Genomic DNA, 13,602 nt, shown 5'->3' with positions numbered 1-13,602 from the left:
TTAAGCTGAAACATCTGCATTTTGGACCTGCCTTACTCAAGAAAACAAAAAAAGAGACCATGCTTCTTTCTATACGTCTTTACTAACACAATGATATATATATTATTTTTTACATTGTTTTCAAACTGATGTGACACCTATTAATGCCAAAATAACATGCTAAACAGGCAAGCCCACCAAAAATGTGCCCACTTGCCCTGAATAACGGGTTGCCACTGATTGAGCCTACTGCCTGAGGTTCAAATAGTCTTTCTCGAATTCTGTACCCTACTTGAAACTAGTTGTTTTAAAGTTTATAATACTACCAAAGTTGTCTTTGAACACACAAAATTGAGTCCAATATGCCAGAACAGTTACCAATTATCACTCCCTTTGAGAAATTCTGCTCACACACGAGATGCGCTTGTTCTCACTTGGCAATAGAAACTTTCTCCATTGGAAAAATATAATGTTCTATAGAATTCTTACTCGTTCTTATGAATGTACCATGCTAACTGTGACTGTGCTTTATTTGTCACAAGTTAGTTCACCGAAGTAAGGGTTTGTTAAGGAGAGAAAGACAGGAACTAATGCTCTGTTCTCCTTACAAGTCTTGCGCATTTTTTCCCTCTTAACAAACCACCGCCTCTGAGGACTGGGCCAAACCAAAAGCATAATTGGCGGCGGGGGGAATCTAATCATACAATTAGGAATTGTGTAGTGTAAAGCCACAGAAAGCCAGTAGCTGCGGTGGGAAAATAATTTCTAAGACTTCAAATTCATCATGGTCATCATGACCCCCTTGTCCTCCCCAAGTTATACGCCTGGCTGGGCTGCTGCTTTGCACTACTTACCTGGCTACACATCCACATCGCTGCGGCTAAACGCCACGTTTCGTACTGCACGTCAAAGGCCCATTCTTGAAGCACTGCTCCCTCTGCTGTCTGGTGTAGTCTTTAAAAAAAAAATGGTAACCTTTTTTTAACTAGGCAAGCCAGTTTAAGAACAAATTCTTATTTACAATGACGGTCAAACCTGGACGACGCTGGGCCAATTGTGAGCCGCCCTACGGGACTCCGAAATCACCGCCGGATGTGATACAGCCTGCTGTATGTTATGAACAATTTGGGTCTATTATTTTTGTCGAGATATTTTATCTTTAATTAATATTTAAATATTCATATAGTGTAAATTAATAACGTTTTTTGGTTCATTTCCTATTTACACAGAAGTGAGCCCTCACCAGTTTTGTATGCATAACTTACCTCCTCTCTTCGTCGCTAGATGGCTCAAATTAATCATTTTTGTATGAACAGTGCCACGTTCGGTTGCCAAACGTTGTCGAACGTTGCAGATAGAAATGCCATGCTTGTTCTACATAACATATTTATTTCTGAACGTTCCAAAACGTTGTGTCCTGCTGAACGCGCCCAGCGAATGAGCCAGCAGTGTTCTGTTTCTATGGCAATGACACTTATGCCCCAGATACAGCTCGATGACATGCGTAGCAACCACCAGGTTTCTCAATTACATGTTAGACTAAAATCACATTTTCTATGACACATTTATACATTTTCATACATGTATTCCCATCTATTTCAGAGTGTCAAATCATAAGTCATAAAACAAACGAAATGTTTTTGAACATTCATTCATTCTTGAACTCCTTTCAGTAGTATCCCATGATGCATCGCCTTATTTTGTTGTAGCTGAGGGTGATAAGAAGACTGGCACAGCCCATCCATCCTGTTTCTGCCGACAGAAGAGGAGCGTTTGGGGTCATCAACGATAACAATGCCTAACATGGCAGAACGGATTTAGCCACTGTAGCAATTACGACAAGAATTTATATATTAGAGAATATTCGACGATATTATCATATTTCTTTAGGGTAGGTATCACGGTAGGTTGTTAAATGTATAAACCCTTTTCCTCTCTGTTTGGTCAGTGGTAACACAGCAGCAGGACCCCTCCTCGATTGAACCTGCCTCTCTGGTTAACGTTATCTATATGTCTATCTAGTTAGCTAAATTAGCATAGCTATCTATCTATTTGCAATGGTTCATTGTTTTTGTCATGCATTGTTTTGGAATGGTAAAATGCAATGGGGCCATGGTGAACATAACACGATCTTCAAAATCACATTTTCATGCAGCATAACTAGAGCTAGCTTCCAATAACTTTAGCTTACGCGTCAGCTAACAACGATTTTCTTGGTTGGATAGCTACCTAGCCATGTGTGACTGGATAGCTACCAATAAGTAATACTAGCTGACTTGCTGGTTGGTTGGCTACACAATGCCAAACGTATTTAACGTTGCTAGCTATCTATGACACGTTTAGCTAGCTATCTATTTAGATTTGGAATGCAATAAGACGATGCTGTTTACAAACATGTTGAGTGGCCTTAACCAATTGTTATGGACCGTTCAACGTTCGTCTCAATTACAGTGAACATTAAATTAAACAATTAGTTAACTACGGTATATGGCTAACATTAGCTAACTAGCTTTGCTGTCAAATCGATTTTGGATTGGAAAGTGCTGGTTGGTTGCCAGAAGCGCGTATGATAGTCGGATCGGGTGCTGTCCGCAATGCAGGTGCTGAAACCTTAAACGCTCTACTATAATTTTTTCGTAGGGCAATTCCACGGTAGCAGGATGATGCTGGGACTATGTTCACTTTAAAATGTATGCCAAACAAAAACTAACGATTGCAAAGTTAAACAAACCATACAACTCTATGCACGACTTCTCACAATTTCCACGGAAAATTGTACAAAAACCGATTTACTTGTAGAACAGACCAGTTCTATAGTTGCCATGGCACGCTATTAGCATCCTAAGCACAACAGAGTGCCTGTAAATTCGTACATATTTTGTTATTTTTGTGTTTTTAATTGTTTTTTAAAACAAATTCGTTTTTGATAACATTTCATGTGTCTGCAGATTGACTGAAAGGTCAAACTTTTTGGCTAGCCTTTGTTTGAAAGACGCATCTGGACATATTGTTCCACCTGGCTGCCAATTCCTGATCTTTTGAGAACATAATTTGAGGAGTTGCGTGAAGCATGAGAGGAATGGGAGATGGAGGAATACAGCAGAAGGCTTGTAGAGAGGACGACTGGCTACTATTCTGAACTTTGTGTTGTGAGCTTTCTGGAACTCAGAGCTGCTGAGGCATCACCCAAGTAGATGCTGCACAGAGTGGAAGAGGAGAAGTCTCCGACTCCGGCTGGTTCCCAGACTTCCCTCTCTACAAGATCATCAGCAGACTCCATCACCATCATCTACCATTCTCTGTATAGCACCCTTCACTCAAGCCATGAACTGACCCTCTCCATCTTTGGAGGATGACGCTATCAAAGACTTGTCCTCTATTGGTTGACCTGTCATTATATATTGCTTGTTTGATATTTGCTCTTGAAGCGATTTGAGATTCTATGAAAAGTGCTTTAGAAGTGTAATATGCACAAGGCCTACTTAACAATTTCCACAAAGTTTTACAAAAACACATTTACTTGAACGACAGTGCAGATGCAAAGTTTGATAAAAGAAGGACTGCACAAACTGTCATTCTGTTATCAAACTTTGCATCTGCACTGTTTTTCAAGGTAATGTGTTTTTGTAAAATTTTCAGTGGAAATAGTTACAAGTAGGCCTTCTTGCTTATAGTTGTATAGTTTGTTTAACTTTGCAAGCGTTTGTTTTTGTGTAGCATAACATTTAAGTAAAATATGATTCTCAGCCTCATTCTGTTATCGTGGAATTGCCCACTAGCGTAAGGTATGTCTGACTTGCTTTTCCATTTGAATGACTAATGAATCCTACAAGGACACATTGTCTTATTGCTGCAAACCCAACTGGCTACCTGGCTGTTATGTTGAAAAGTGGAACTGTATAGATTTAATTTGGCACATTTTCTAGCAGATAAATAAATATAGGCTAAATGTCTTAATTGATTCTCCCAAAGCACATGGAAAGTTAATTCTGTCAACTGGAACAAAGTAGCCATTCAACAAAGGCATTTGCTCCACACCCACCCATCATGGTCCATAGAAAAGCTGTGAGTTCATGATAGCTCCAGAATACTCTTGAGGCAGCACCTGGCTAGGTGATTCGTAAGTGATTTTCTAAGTCTTACAGTAAGTGTGTGAGACTTCTCCCCACTTTTTATCACAGTGGGTGTGTCTGGAGCGTTAATCTGTTTTAGCGAAGGATGGTAGCTAGTGTGTCTTGCTGCTGCAGTTCATTGATTATTTATGTCTTCTGTGAGAGGAAATGCTTGTTGGTGTGTAAGGGGAAGGGAGAGAGGAGAATGGAGAGAGGAAAGGGGAGTTGGTGTGGAAGGGAGAATGGAGAGAGGAAAGGGGAGTTGGTGTGTAAGGGGAAGGGAAAGAGGAGAATGGAGAGAGGAAAGGGGAGTTGGTGTGTAAGGGGAAGGGAGAGAGGAGAATGGAGAGAGGAAAGGGGAGTTGGTGTGTAAGGGGAAGGGAGAGAGGAGAATGGAGAGAGGAAAGGGGAGTTGGTGTGGAATGGAGAGAGGAAAGGGGAGTTATCACTTATCACAGATATTCCATTTTATCTTCAAAAGCAACATACATTTTGGATAACTGAGTATACCAAATCACGACAAAGGTAGAAAGAGGGTGGAGGGTTGTATGTTGATGAAATTACAATGTGATGTCATTTGATAATGTTGTTCATTTAATTTTGCCCTGTAATGTCACTGTGCTATCGCATTATCTGTAGTGATAGGAAAGGATTCTGGGAAGTAACCAGGCTTACTGGCATGATCAATGGGATCCTATCAAGCATCAAGCCTGATGCTTGGAAGGGGTGTGTGTGAGTGTCTGCCATCCAGGGTTTACAGGAAGGACTCAGGATTACTCATCTATTATAAATGATCTCTCTTAGTGCACTCTTTATGACACATCAGTCCCTCTCTCTTTCTGTGATTAATCTGCTGTGTTGGGAGGTCAACTGATGTCCTTTGCTTCTGTACACACCGTGAGAGAATTTGACATGGCATTGCTATCACTGAAGAGCATGTCTTAAGAGGTGACACACAATTTATTATTCATGTTAGTAAGATGATGATGCTATGAGATGTTTTATTGTAGCTTGCTAATGTATTCGGGGGGAATGCTCTCTGCACTCAGAGGGGAAAATCAATGTGCTGTCTACTCAGTGGTGTTGTCTGGGAGAGATTGGAGACAATGGGGCTGCTGCTCTGTTCTGACTGACGGTCTCTTACCTCACCCCTGGGCGCCGTCTCTGGCTGAGTACTGGATGCAAGGACGTCCAAGGAGGGAGGAAGGGAGGGAAGCAGGACCAGCCTGCTGCTGGAGACTGGCTGCATCATGCCGCACCCTCTGTCACTGATGTTTGCTAATGTTCTCAAGATCTCTGAAAGCATTCTGTATTTACCCTCAGCAGCCTCATGTGCTTTGTGTACTGAAGTGGAGGAGTAGCCTGAGGTTCCACCTAGAGTTTTTGTCCTTTTGTAGCCTCGTTTTTTGGATGACCTGTTGATAATGACCTATTCGGCATATTATATACTGGATTTTTTTACTGTGTTAAAGTCGCCCTTTTGGCCAACCAACGGCGACGCTGATGAATTGTTACCCCCTGAGGTTTGTCTTCTTTAGACGTAGACTGCCCACTGATGATAAAATCAATAGCTCGACATCAGCGTTTGTAAGCCAATTAGAGTAAGCAACAAAGGTATGACCCTATGTGCCCCCTCTCTCCTGGCAAAAAGCATTATAACGGTATTGACTGAGTAGCATTCCAAAGACAATCTCGAGATCGATAGTGTGCTATTTATAAATAAATAACATATCCTGTGTGTTATCATGTTTTGGCATTAGGCTAGTCAATGACTACTTTATCAAGCCCAAGCAAGTGGCCAGGAGTTTGGATGGATTTGATGGAATTGTCTTGTAGTCGTAGTGACTGTTCAGTGTATCGTCCAAAGAGGATTATCATGGTCACAGTCAATGGCAGGCAAAGTAAAGCTGGAGCACATCCCAGATGTCTATGGGTGAAAGGGTGAGCATTTAGGTTCAGCACTGAACCCCAGATAGTACGACTCTTGTTTTGATGTTGTCTGTTTGTCGCCTGTGTTTGCAGGTCTCTAGGACTGGTGTGTGTCTGCTGCATTGTCTGCCATGGCATCCCACAATGGTACCCTGGAGAATCAGCTGCACAGCGCCCAGAAGAACCTGCTCTTCCTCCAGCAGGACCATGCCAAAACACTGAAAGGTCTACATGCAGAGATCCGTAGACTACAACAGCACTGCACAGGTGAACATGCTGAGCCTCAAATTGAACAAGAACTGTGGCCACTATACCTAAATACATACACTTCATACTGCTACAGAATATCAAAACAAACTAGTGCAACCAAAATAAAACATTTTGAACACCTGGATTGCAATCACACTAGATAGACTATTACATTCTGAGTCATACATGCTGAATACTCATTTACAGTTCTGCCTGAACAACATGCACAGTTACATTAGATCACAGAACAGCAGCACTGCAAAGTTGAACAGGATTAAACATGAACAGAACACACCAGGGATCTTCAACTGGCGGCCTGCAGGACAAATGTGGCCCGCAGACTATTTTATTTGGCACCTAAATGTTTTCTGAGCCCAACATATTTATTACATTTTGTTATTACATTTTTGTTTTTTTAGACATAAAAGACTAGATATTTACCTCAATTATTTGAATTTAGAAAATGTATTCCCAACTGTTCCACTCATAATTAGAGAGACATACACTACCGTTGAAAAGTTTGGGGTCACTTAGAAATGTCCTTGTTTTTGAAAGAAAAGCACTTTTGCCCATTAAAATAACATCAAATTGATCAGGTGTAGAGGTGTAGACATTGTTAATGTTGTAAATTACTATTGTAGCTGGAAATGGTTGATTTAAAAAGGAATATCTACATAGGTGTACAGAGGCCCATTATCAGCAACCATCACTCCTGTGTTCCAATGGCATGTTGTTAGCTAATCCAAGGTTATCATTTTAAAAGGCTAGCACAGCTGAGCACAGCTGAAAACTGTTGTTCTGATTAAAGAAGCAATAACACTGGCCTTGAGCCTGTAATCGAACCCACAAATGCTGATGCTCCAGATACTCAACTAGTCTAAAGAAGGACAGTTTTATTGCTTCTTTAATCAGGACAACAGTTTTCAGCTGTGCTAACATAATTGCAAAAGTGTTTAATGATCAATTAGCCTTTTAAAATTATAAACTTGGATTAGCTAACACAACGTGCCGTTGGAACACAGAAGTGATGGTTGCTGATAATGGGCCTCTGTACGGCTATCTAGATTTTCCATAAAAAAATCTGCCGTTTCCAACTACAATAGTCATTTACAACATTAACAATGTCTACACTGTATTTCTAATCAATTTGATGTTATTTTAACCTCTCTGGGATCGTTCGGGACGCTAAGTGTCCCACTTCGCCAACAGCCAGTGAAATTGCAGGGCGCCAAATTCAAAACAACAACATCTCATAATTAAAATTCCTCAACCATACAAGTATTTTACACCATTTTAAATATAAAGTTCTCGTTAATCCAACCACAGTGTCCGATTTCAAAAAGGCTTTTCGGCGAAAGCAGAACATATCATTATGTTAGGTCAGCAACTAGTCGTCACAGAAAGCATTCAGCCATTTTCCAACCAAAGAGAGGTGTCACAAAAAGCAGAAATATAGATCAAATTAATCACTATAACCTTTGACGATCTTCATCAGATGACACTCCCAGGACTCAATGTTACACAATACATGTATGTTTTGTTCGATCAAGTTCATATTTATATCCAAAAACCTCAGTTTACATTGGCGCCATGTTCAGAAATGCCTCCAAAACATCCAGAGAAATTGCAGAGAGCCACATCAAATAACATAAATACTCATCATAAACTTTGAAAGATACATGTTTTCCATAGAATTAGATACACTTGTTCTTAATGCAACCGCTGTGTTAGATTTTTAAAAAAGCTTTACAGCAAAAGCACAATATTCAATAATCTGAGAAGTGTTCAGCCAGAAAAGCAGGCCATACAGTTACCCGCCAAATTGTGGAGTCAACAAAAGTCATAAATAGCATTTTAAATCTTCACTTTGCTGATCTTCATCGGAATGCACTCCCAGGACTCCCACAAGAAATGTTTGTTTTGTTCGATTACGTCCATAAATGTCCAAATACCTCCGTTTCGCGCATTTAGTTCACTATTCCAAAGGCACAATGCGCAAGCGCAAAATCCAGACAAAGTCAAGAGTTCCATTACAGTTTGTAGGAACATGTCAAACGATGTTTACAATCAAGTCTTAGGGTCTTTTTATAATAAATCTACAATAATATTCCAACCGGACAATAGCATATTCATTACAGAGGAAAAAGAAGGAACGGCGCGCCCAGCCTAGTCCACTTGTAGCTTCAAACAAGCTTCAGAAGCTTCAAACAACTTTCTAAAGACTGTTGACATCTGCTGGAAGCCTTGGGAAGTGCAATCTGGCCCCATAGACACAGCATACTGGATAGGCAATCACTTAAATGAAACTACAAACCTCAGATTTCCCACTTCCGGGTTGGATTTGTCTCAGGTTTTCGCCTGCCATATGAGTTCTGTTATACTCACAGACATCATTCAAACAGTTTTAGAAACTTCAGAGTGTTTTCTATCCAATACTACTAATAATATGCATATATTAGCATCTGGGACAGAGTAGCAGGCAGTTTACTCTGGGTACCTTATTCATCCAAGCTACTCAATACTGCCCCCCTGTCACCAAGAAGTTAATGGACAAAAAATTATATTTTCTTTCAAAAACAAGTACATTCCTAAGTTACCCCAAACTCTTGAACGGTAGTGTATGTGGTTATGTACCAATGTAATCGAGGTTTGAAATGATTGTTTTTGTCTGTTTTGGGCTTCTTGTGTCAATTTGCAGTGTAAAAATTATTTATAATTATGTTCCGGCCCCCTGACCATCCGCTCAAGAAAAAGAAAAAAAACAACCTAGTTGATGACCCCTGGACTACACCATAAGTAAAGCATGACACCCTGGGCCACAAACCAGAGCACACCACAACAGAGTGGCTAGCCAGGGCCAGGTCCATTAATTCCATCGCTCTGTGCTTTGGCCGATTTGTCAAATGTCCTTGGACAATCTACTGCTAAGCTGGCCTGTGACTCTCACTAATCCTGACCCATCTGTAGAGGCCTGCAATCTCACCTCTCCCCACTAGATACCTGCTTCTGCATAGGCTCTCTGAATAGCATGCTCCTTGATGCCACTGCACCGCTCCTGTCAGAGCTGAAGCTTTCACTTCCCGGCCTGATCCTCTTCTCTTTTCACAGACTTGACCTATGAGCTGACAGTGAGAAGTTCAGATCCAACAGGTAAGACGTTTCCCAGGCCTTCCTCTATTACGTGACCCCAAGTACACACACATCCACACAGGTATCTATTTCACACTTCACATTCCATTGCTAGAGCAATTGACTTGACTTTCTCGCACAATAACTAATAGCATAGTTATTGAGAGAATACTATGGATCTTTACTGGGATTGGCAGGCAGGGTCAGTTAATTTTCACATAATTTTTCTGTAGATTTAATTCTGTGGGAATCGTTTCTCTCTGTGTTTTGACTTGACTCTGCTGTCATTGTGTAAGTAATATAGGCCCTAGGAGTGCATTGTTGGATAGAGACATGGAATGTCGCCGATAATGTTTTACCAATCGCAATTACTTTGACACTGATTTCAATTTGATTGGAATAATTTAGAATTATGTGCTTTCAAATTAAATGTATACATTTTCTGCAAACTATCGTACTGGCAGTTGTATTGTTAATGATGTTATGTAGCCTATGTGAACTAAGAATCACTCATATATATATATATATATATATATATATGCTCTGCTTCAGGCTCTGCTTACCTTCACCCTGGCTGTTCAACAGTTGCAGTGAACAGCCCAGGCCCTAAAACCTGCAACGCTATTAAATAAGACTTTCTGCAGCAGAACAGAACAGAGGCCTCTGTATTTCTTTGCCCTGGGAATGGGAGAAAGCAGAAGGCTAGGGCTGTATCCTGGGAACACTTTTCCACCCAGGAAACAGTGCGCTGCAGCCGGAACCGCCTGCTGTTCAGGGCACTGTCCTCTTTTCAGTCAGCTCATTGCCTAGCTCACAGCACAGCCCCCTCCCATCCCCCGTATTACCATGGACATGTAACAGAGTCAAACAGTGTGAATTATATACACAGGAGAACTGCCCATGGGCCTGCATTAGAACCACATGGAGGTCTAACCTTGGAATCTGACCTGTAGGCTAGTAGACAGACTCAAAGAATTGATCAATAATTACAGGACAGCTATGCAATGGGGAAACAATATAGCAGTCAATGTGGTTGTTGTTAGATATTCAGTCAGTAATATAGAAACAGTGTTATCAATGGGAAGAGGTTAGCTCTGCCAGTAAACATGTCAGTGAACAGTTGTAACAAAGCCCTCCTACCCTCATGCTGACCTTTCAGGACATCATTACAGTCCTGATTAAGCCGCTGAAATAGCTCTATATACTAGCCAGAGAACAATGGGCTGATACACACTCTGTAGCATCTCTAGCCATGGACCCAAGCAAAAAATAATGATAGGAAAGTAAAAACATCCTTTTGCTGAAATCGGAACTGTTTTAATCAGGCTTGATCTTTGGGCTACATTGGCTTGATATTTGATGTATTTTGTGCTACTGAATTATTGAATGGGAAATCAGTCGGTTCACTGTTACAGAATAAGAGTAGGTTCAGGTTGTATGACAGGTAACATGTCTCAATGATACCTTGTGAATCCTGTAATGGGGAGGTGTTCTCCCTGGCTATTTGCAGTGCAGACAATGTGGTACTGTGGGGACTGTCGGAGACCGTAGCAGGTTAGTGTTGGACATCTTGCAGATTGCAGTGCAGGAAATTAGATGATGTGCCACAGCACTAATGCAGTCTGCAACTTACTTAGTGCAGCAGGCAGGACTCAGCGGCTCTAGCTTGGGTCCAAAACAAAGACAACCCCCCTCCTCATTAAGCAGATTGGTATATTTCCTGACAGCCCAGTAGAAAATCAACATGTACTCTAGTATTAGATGTAGATGGTTGTGTTGGGTAGATATCATTATCTAGGATCTACGGTATGATTTAGGCCTATTTATCTGATACAGAGAGCTAATAGCTAGGCTATATCTGTACCGTAGCTGATTGTGAATGTGTGTTTGATCCTTGGGTTGGGGGGAGGCGATGTGTGGGCAGTGTTGAGCTGGCGAGGGAGGAGGAAGGGCAATAATGAAGGTCAGAGGAGAGCTGTGCCCTTGCTATGGACCAGAGCTGTGCCTCTCGCTCTGCCAACTGCTGACGAGTCTCTGTAGACATCCCTCTCGCCCACTCACATCAGCTGATAGACTCAATCCGTGGCCAGTGGGTGCACTTAAAGTGCCTATGGGCAATTAGTGTGGAAGGTTGGATGTACAGTATGTGTAGCCTATATTTTATACAAAATTGCAGTGTGTGTGTGTTAAGCATTATTAGGATTTAAGTGACAGCGTTTTGTATTTCATTTGTAGTATCTGACATGTACACATGCCTACGGTATGTTGACTGCAGATGGTAGCCCTACCAGACCCAAAAGGAAAACAGCCTTTTGTGTATTCCTTATGGAATATTTTGAGGGGAATGGACCATGTTTTATTGTGGATCCAAATGAAGCAGGCTACTGTATTGGTGACAGTAAATACTGGGTTTCTGATGGTTGTGTTTGTTTTGTCTTCAAATACAGGTCTAACAGTGTGATTTGTTTGTGTAGACAGCAGTGGGGCACGCTGCAGGGAACTGCACAGTAAGTGCGAGGAGCTGGAGGCTCAGCTAAAGGTGAAGGAGGAGGAGAACACGGAGCTGCTGAGAGACCTGGAGCAGAAGAACGCCATGATCTCTGTCCTGGAGAACACCATCAAGGAGAGGGAGAAGAAGTACCTGGAGGAGCTGAAGATGAAGAGCCACAAGCTGGCTGTCCTGTCTGGGGAGCTAGAGCAGAGAGCCAGCACCATCGCCTACCTCACCTCTCAGCTCCACACCACCAAGAAAAAGCTCCTGGCAGGCAGTTCCTCCGAGGCCAGTCCCAACGTCAGCCCTGTGAGCTCCTACAAGCCCACTCCTCCCCCAGCTAAAGACCGGCAGCCTGGCCCTGAGACCCCTCGCCGCCGCATGAAGAAGAGCCTGTCTCAGCCGCTGCACTCTGAGTTAACCGAGGTATACCGGCTGGGTTCTGATGGGAGGAGGATGGTCCTACGGGAGGCGGTGGATGCCATGCCTGACCCCACCCCCTTCCTGCAGGCATCTCGAGACACCCCTGATCTGCAGATGGTACGAGACCGGCCTGCCGTCATCCCCCCAATCGCCTGTGATCGCTCGTCCAGCCCCCGCCACAGCCCGGCACGGGACCGCCAGCACCATGCACACGTGGGCGTTGCACACCGCACCCACCATTGCACCCCTCCCGTGGTGTCTCCTCAGCCAGAGCTGGAGATCCTGGCTGTGGACCAGGTCAATGGCGGCAAGGTGGTGAGGAAGCGCTCTGGGGCAGACAGAACAGTTTAACACTCTCACACACGAGCAAGAAGGAGCATCACCTACTGTATAAATCACCTGCTTTTTATGCAACACTGCAATGAGCAAAGAAAGTAAAATGGAAAACAGACAAAAATACCACCATGCCAAATGTTTTGTTTTGAAACATGTGACTTACACATCCTGTCCTTTTTTTTGCTTTGTCTCATCTCACTCTCATACATTGTGCACATAAACTTATCCGCCAAACATCTGCATTATTGCCTGCTTACCTGGTGAATCCAGACACATATTATCATCGTTAACTACCAGGGGTGAAAGTATATTTTATTTCTTACCAGTGCGGGACTACAGAAATTACAGTCTACTTTGCTGACAGACAAACGGATCAATGAAAAAAATGTTGTCTGATCCATATAATTGGCCTACGAAAAGGGGAGACACAAATACAATATTACGACCATCTAACCTAGAGGAGGAAGTTATTGTCCAAAAAAACAAACAAAAGTGGCACTGACCCAATGACAAAGACAGTGAATATGCGCACTGACCCAATGACAAAGACAGTGAATATGCGCACTGACCCAATGACAAAGACAGTGAATATGCGCACTGACCCAATGACAAAGCTAGTGAATATGCGCACTGACCCAATGACAAAGATAGTGAATATGCGCACTGACCCAATGACAAAGACAGTGAATATGCGCACTGACCCAATGACAAAGACAGTGAATATGGGTCAGTGCGCAATGACAAAGACGGTGAATATGCGCACTCCAGGGATATGCCCGATGTTCTCCGCTACTGCCAATATGATATGCTATGGTTCTCACAATTCGGTTAAGAATATTGATAACTAAAAGACAGTGACAATATTTTTGTTGTCATCTCTTTAAAGTAATAGCCAACAGTTTTTCTGCGATTGTACTTTTAAATATTGTGATATGCCTGGCTGGGTCTGTCCTT

General features: G+C 42.3%; 1 protein-coding gene across 2 annotated transcripts; it reads left to right on the top strand.

Moving 5' to 3' along the window:
• Positions 1-1,693: 1,693 nt before the first annotated feature.
• LOC112248361 (coiled-coil domain-containing protein 92) lies at positions 1,694-12,888 on the top strand. Of its 2 annotated transcripts, none has more exons than XM_024417316.2 (4): positions 1,694-1,870; positions 6,114-6,287; positions 9,378-9,419; positions 11,873-12,888. In XM_024417316.2, the coding sequence occupies exons 2-4, from the start codon at positions 6,152-6,154 to the stop codon at positions 12,661-12,663; spliced, it is 969 nt and encodes a 322-aa protein (XP_024273084.1). In that variant the 5' UTR covers positions 1,694-1,870; positions 6,114-6,151; the 3' UTR covers positions 12,664-12,888. The 2 variants fall into 2 exon arrangements, with proteins under 2 accessions (XP_024273084.1, XP_024273085.1); XM_024417317.2 differs by having other exon boundaries at positions 1,694-1,882.
• Positions 12,889-13,602: the final 714 nt, after the last annotated feature.

Source organism: Oncorhynchus tshawytscha, linkage group LG04 (genome assembly GCF_018296145.1).
Source record: "Oncorhynchus tshawytscha isolate Ot180627B linkage group LG04, Otsh_v2.0, whole genome shotgun sequence".
NCBI lineage: Eukaryota > Metazoa > Chordata > Actinopteri > Salmoniformes > Salmonidae > Oncorhynchus > Oncorhynchus tshawytscha.
The sequence above is the reverse complement of the archived record's forward strand: the minus strand, read 5'-3'. Positions and strand labels throughout refer to the sequence as shown.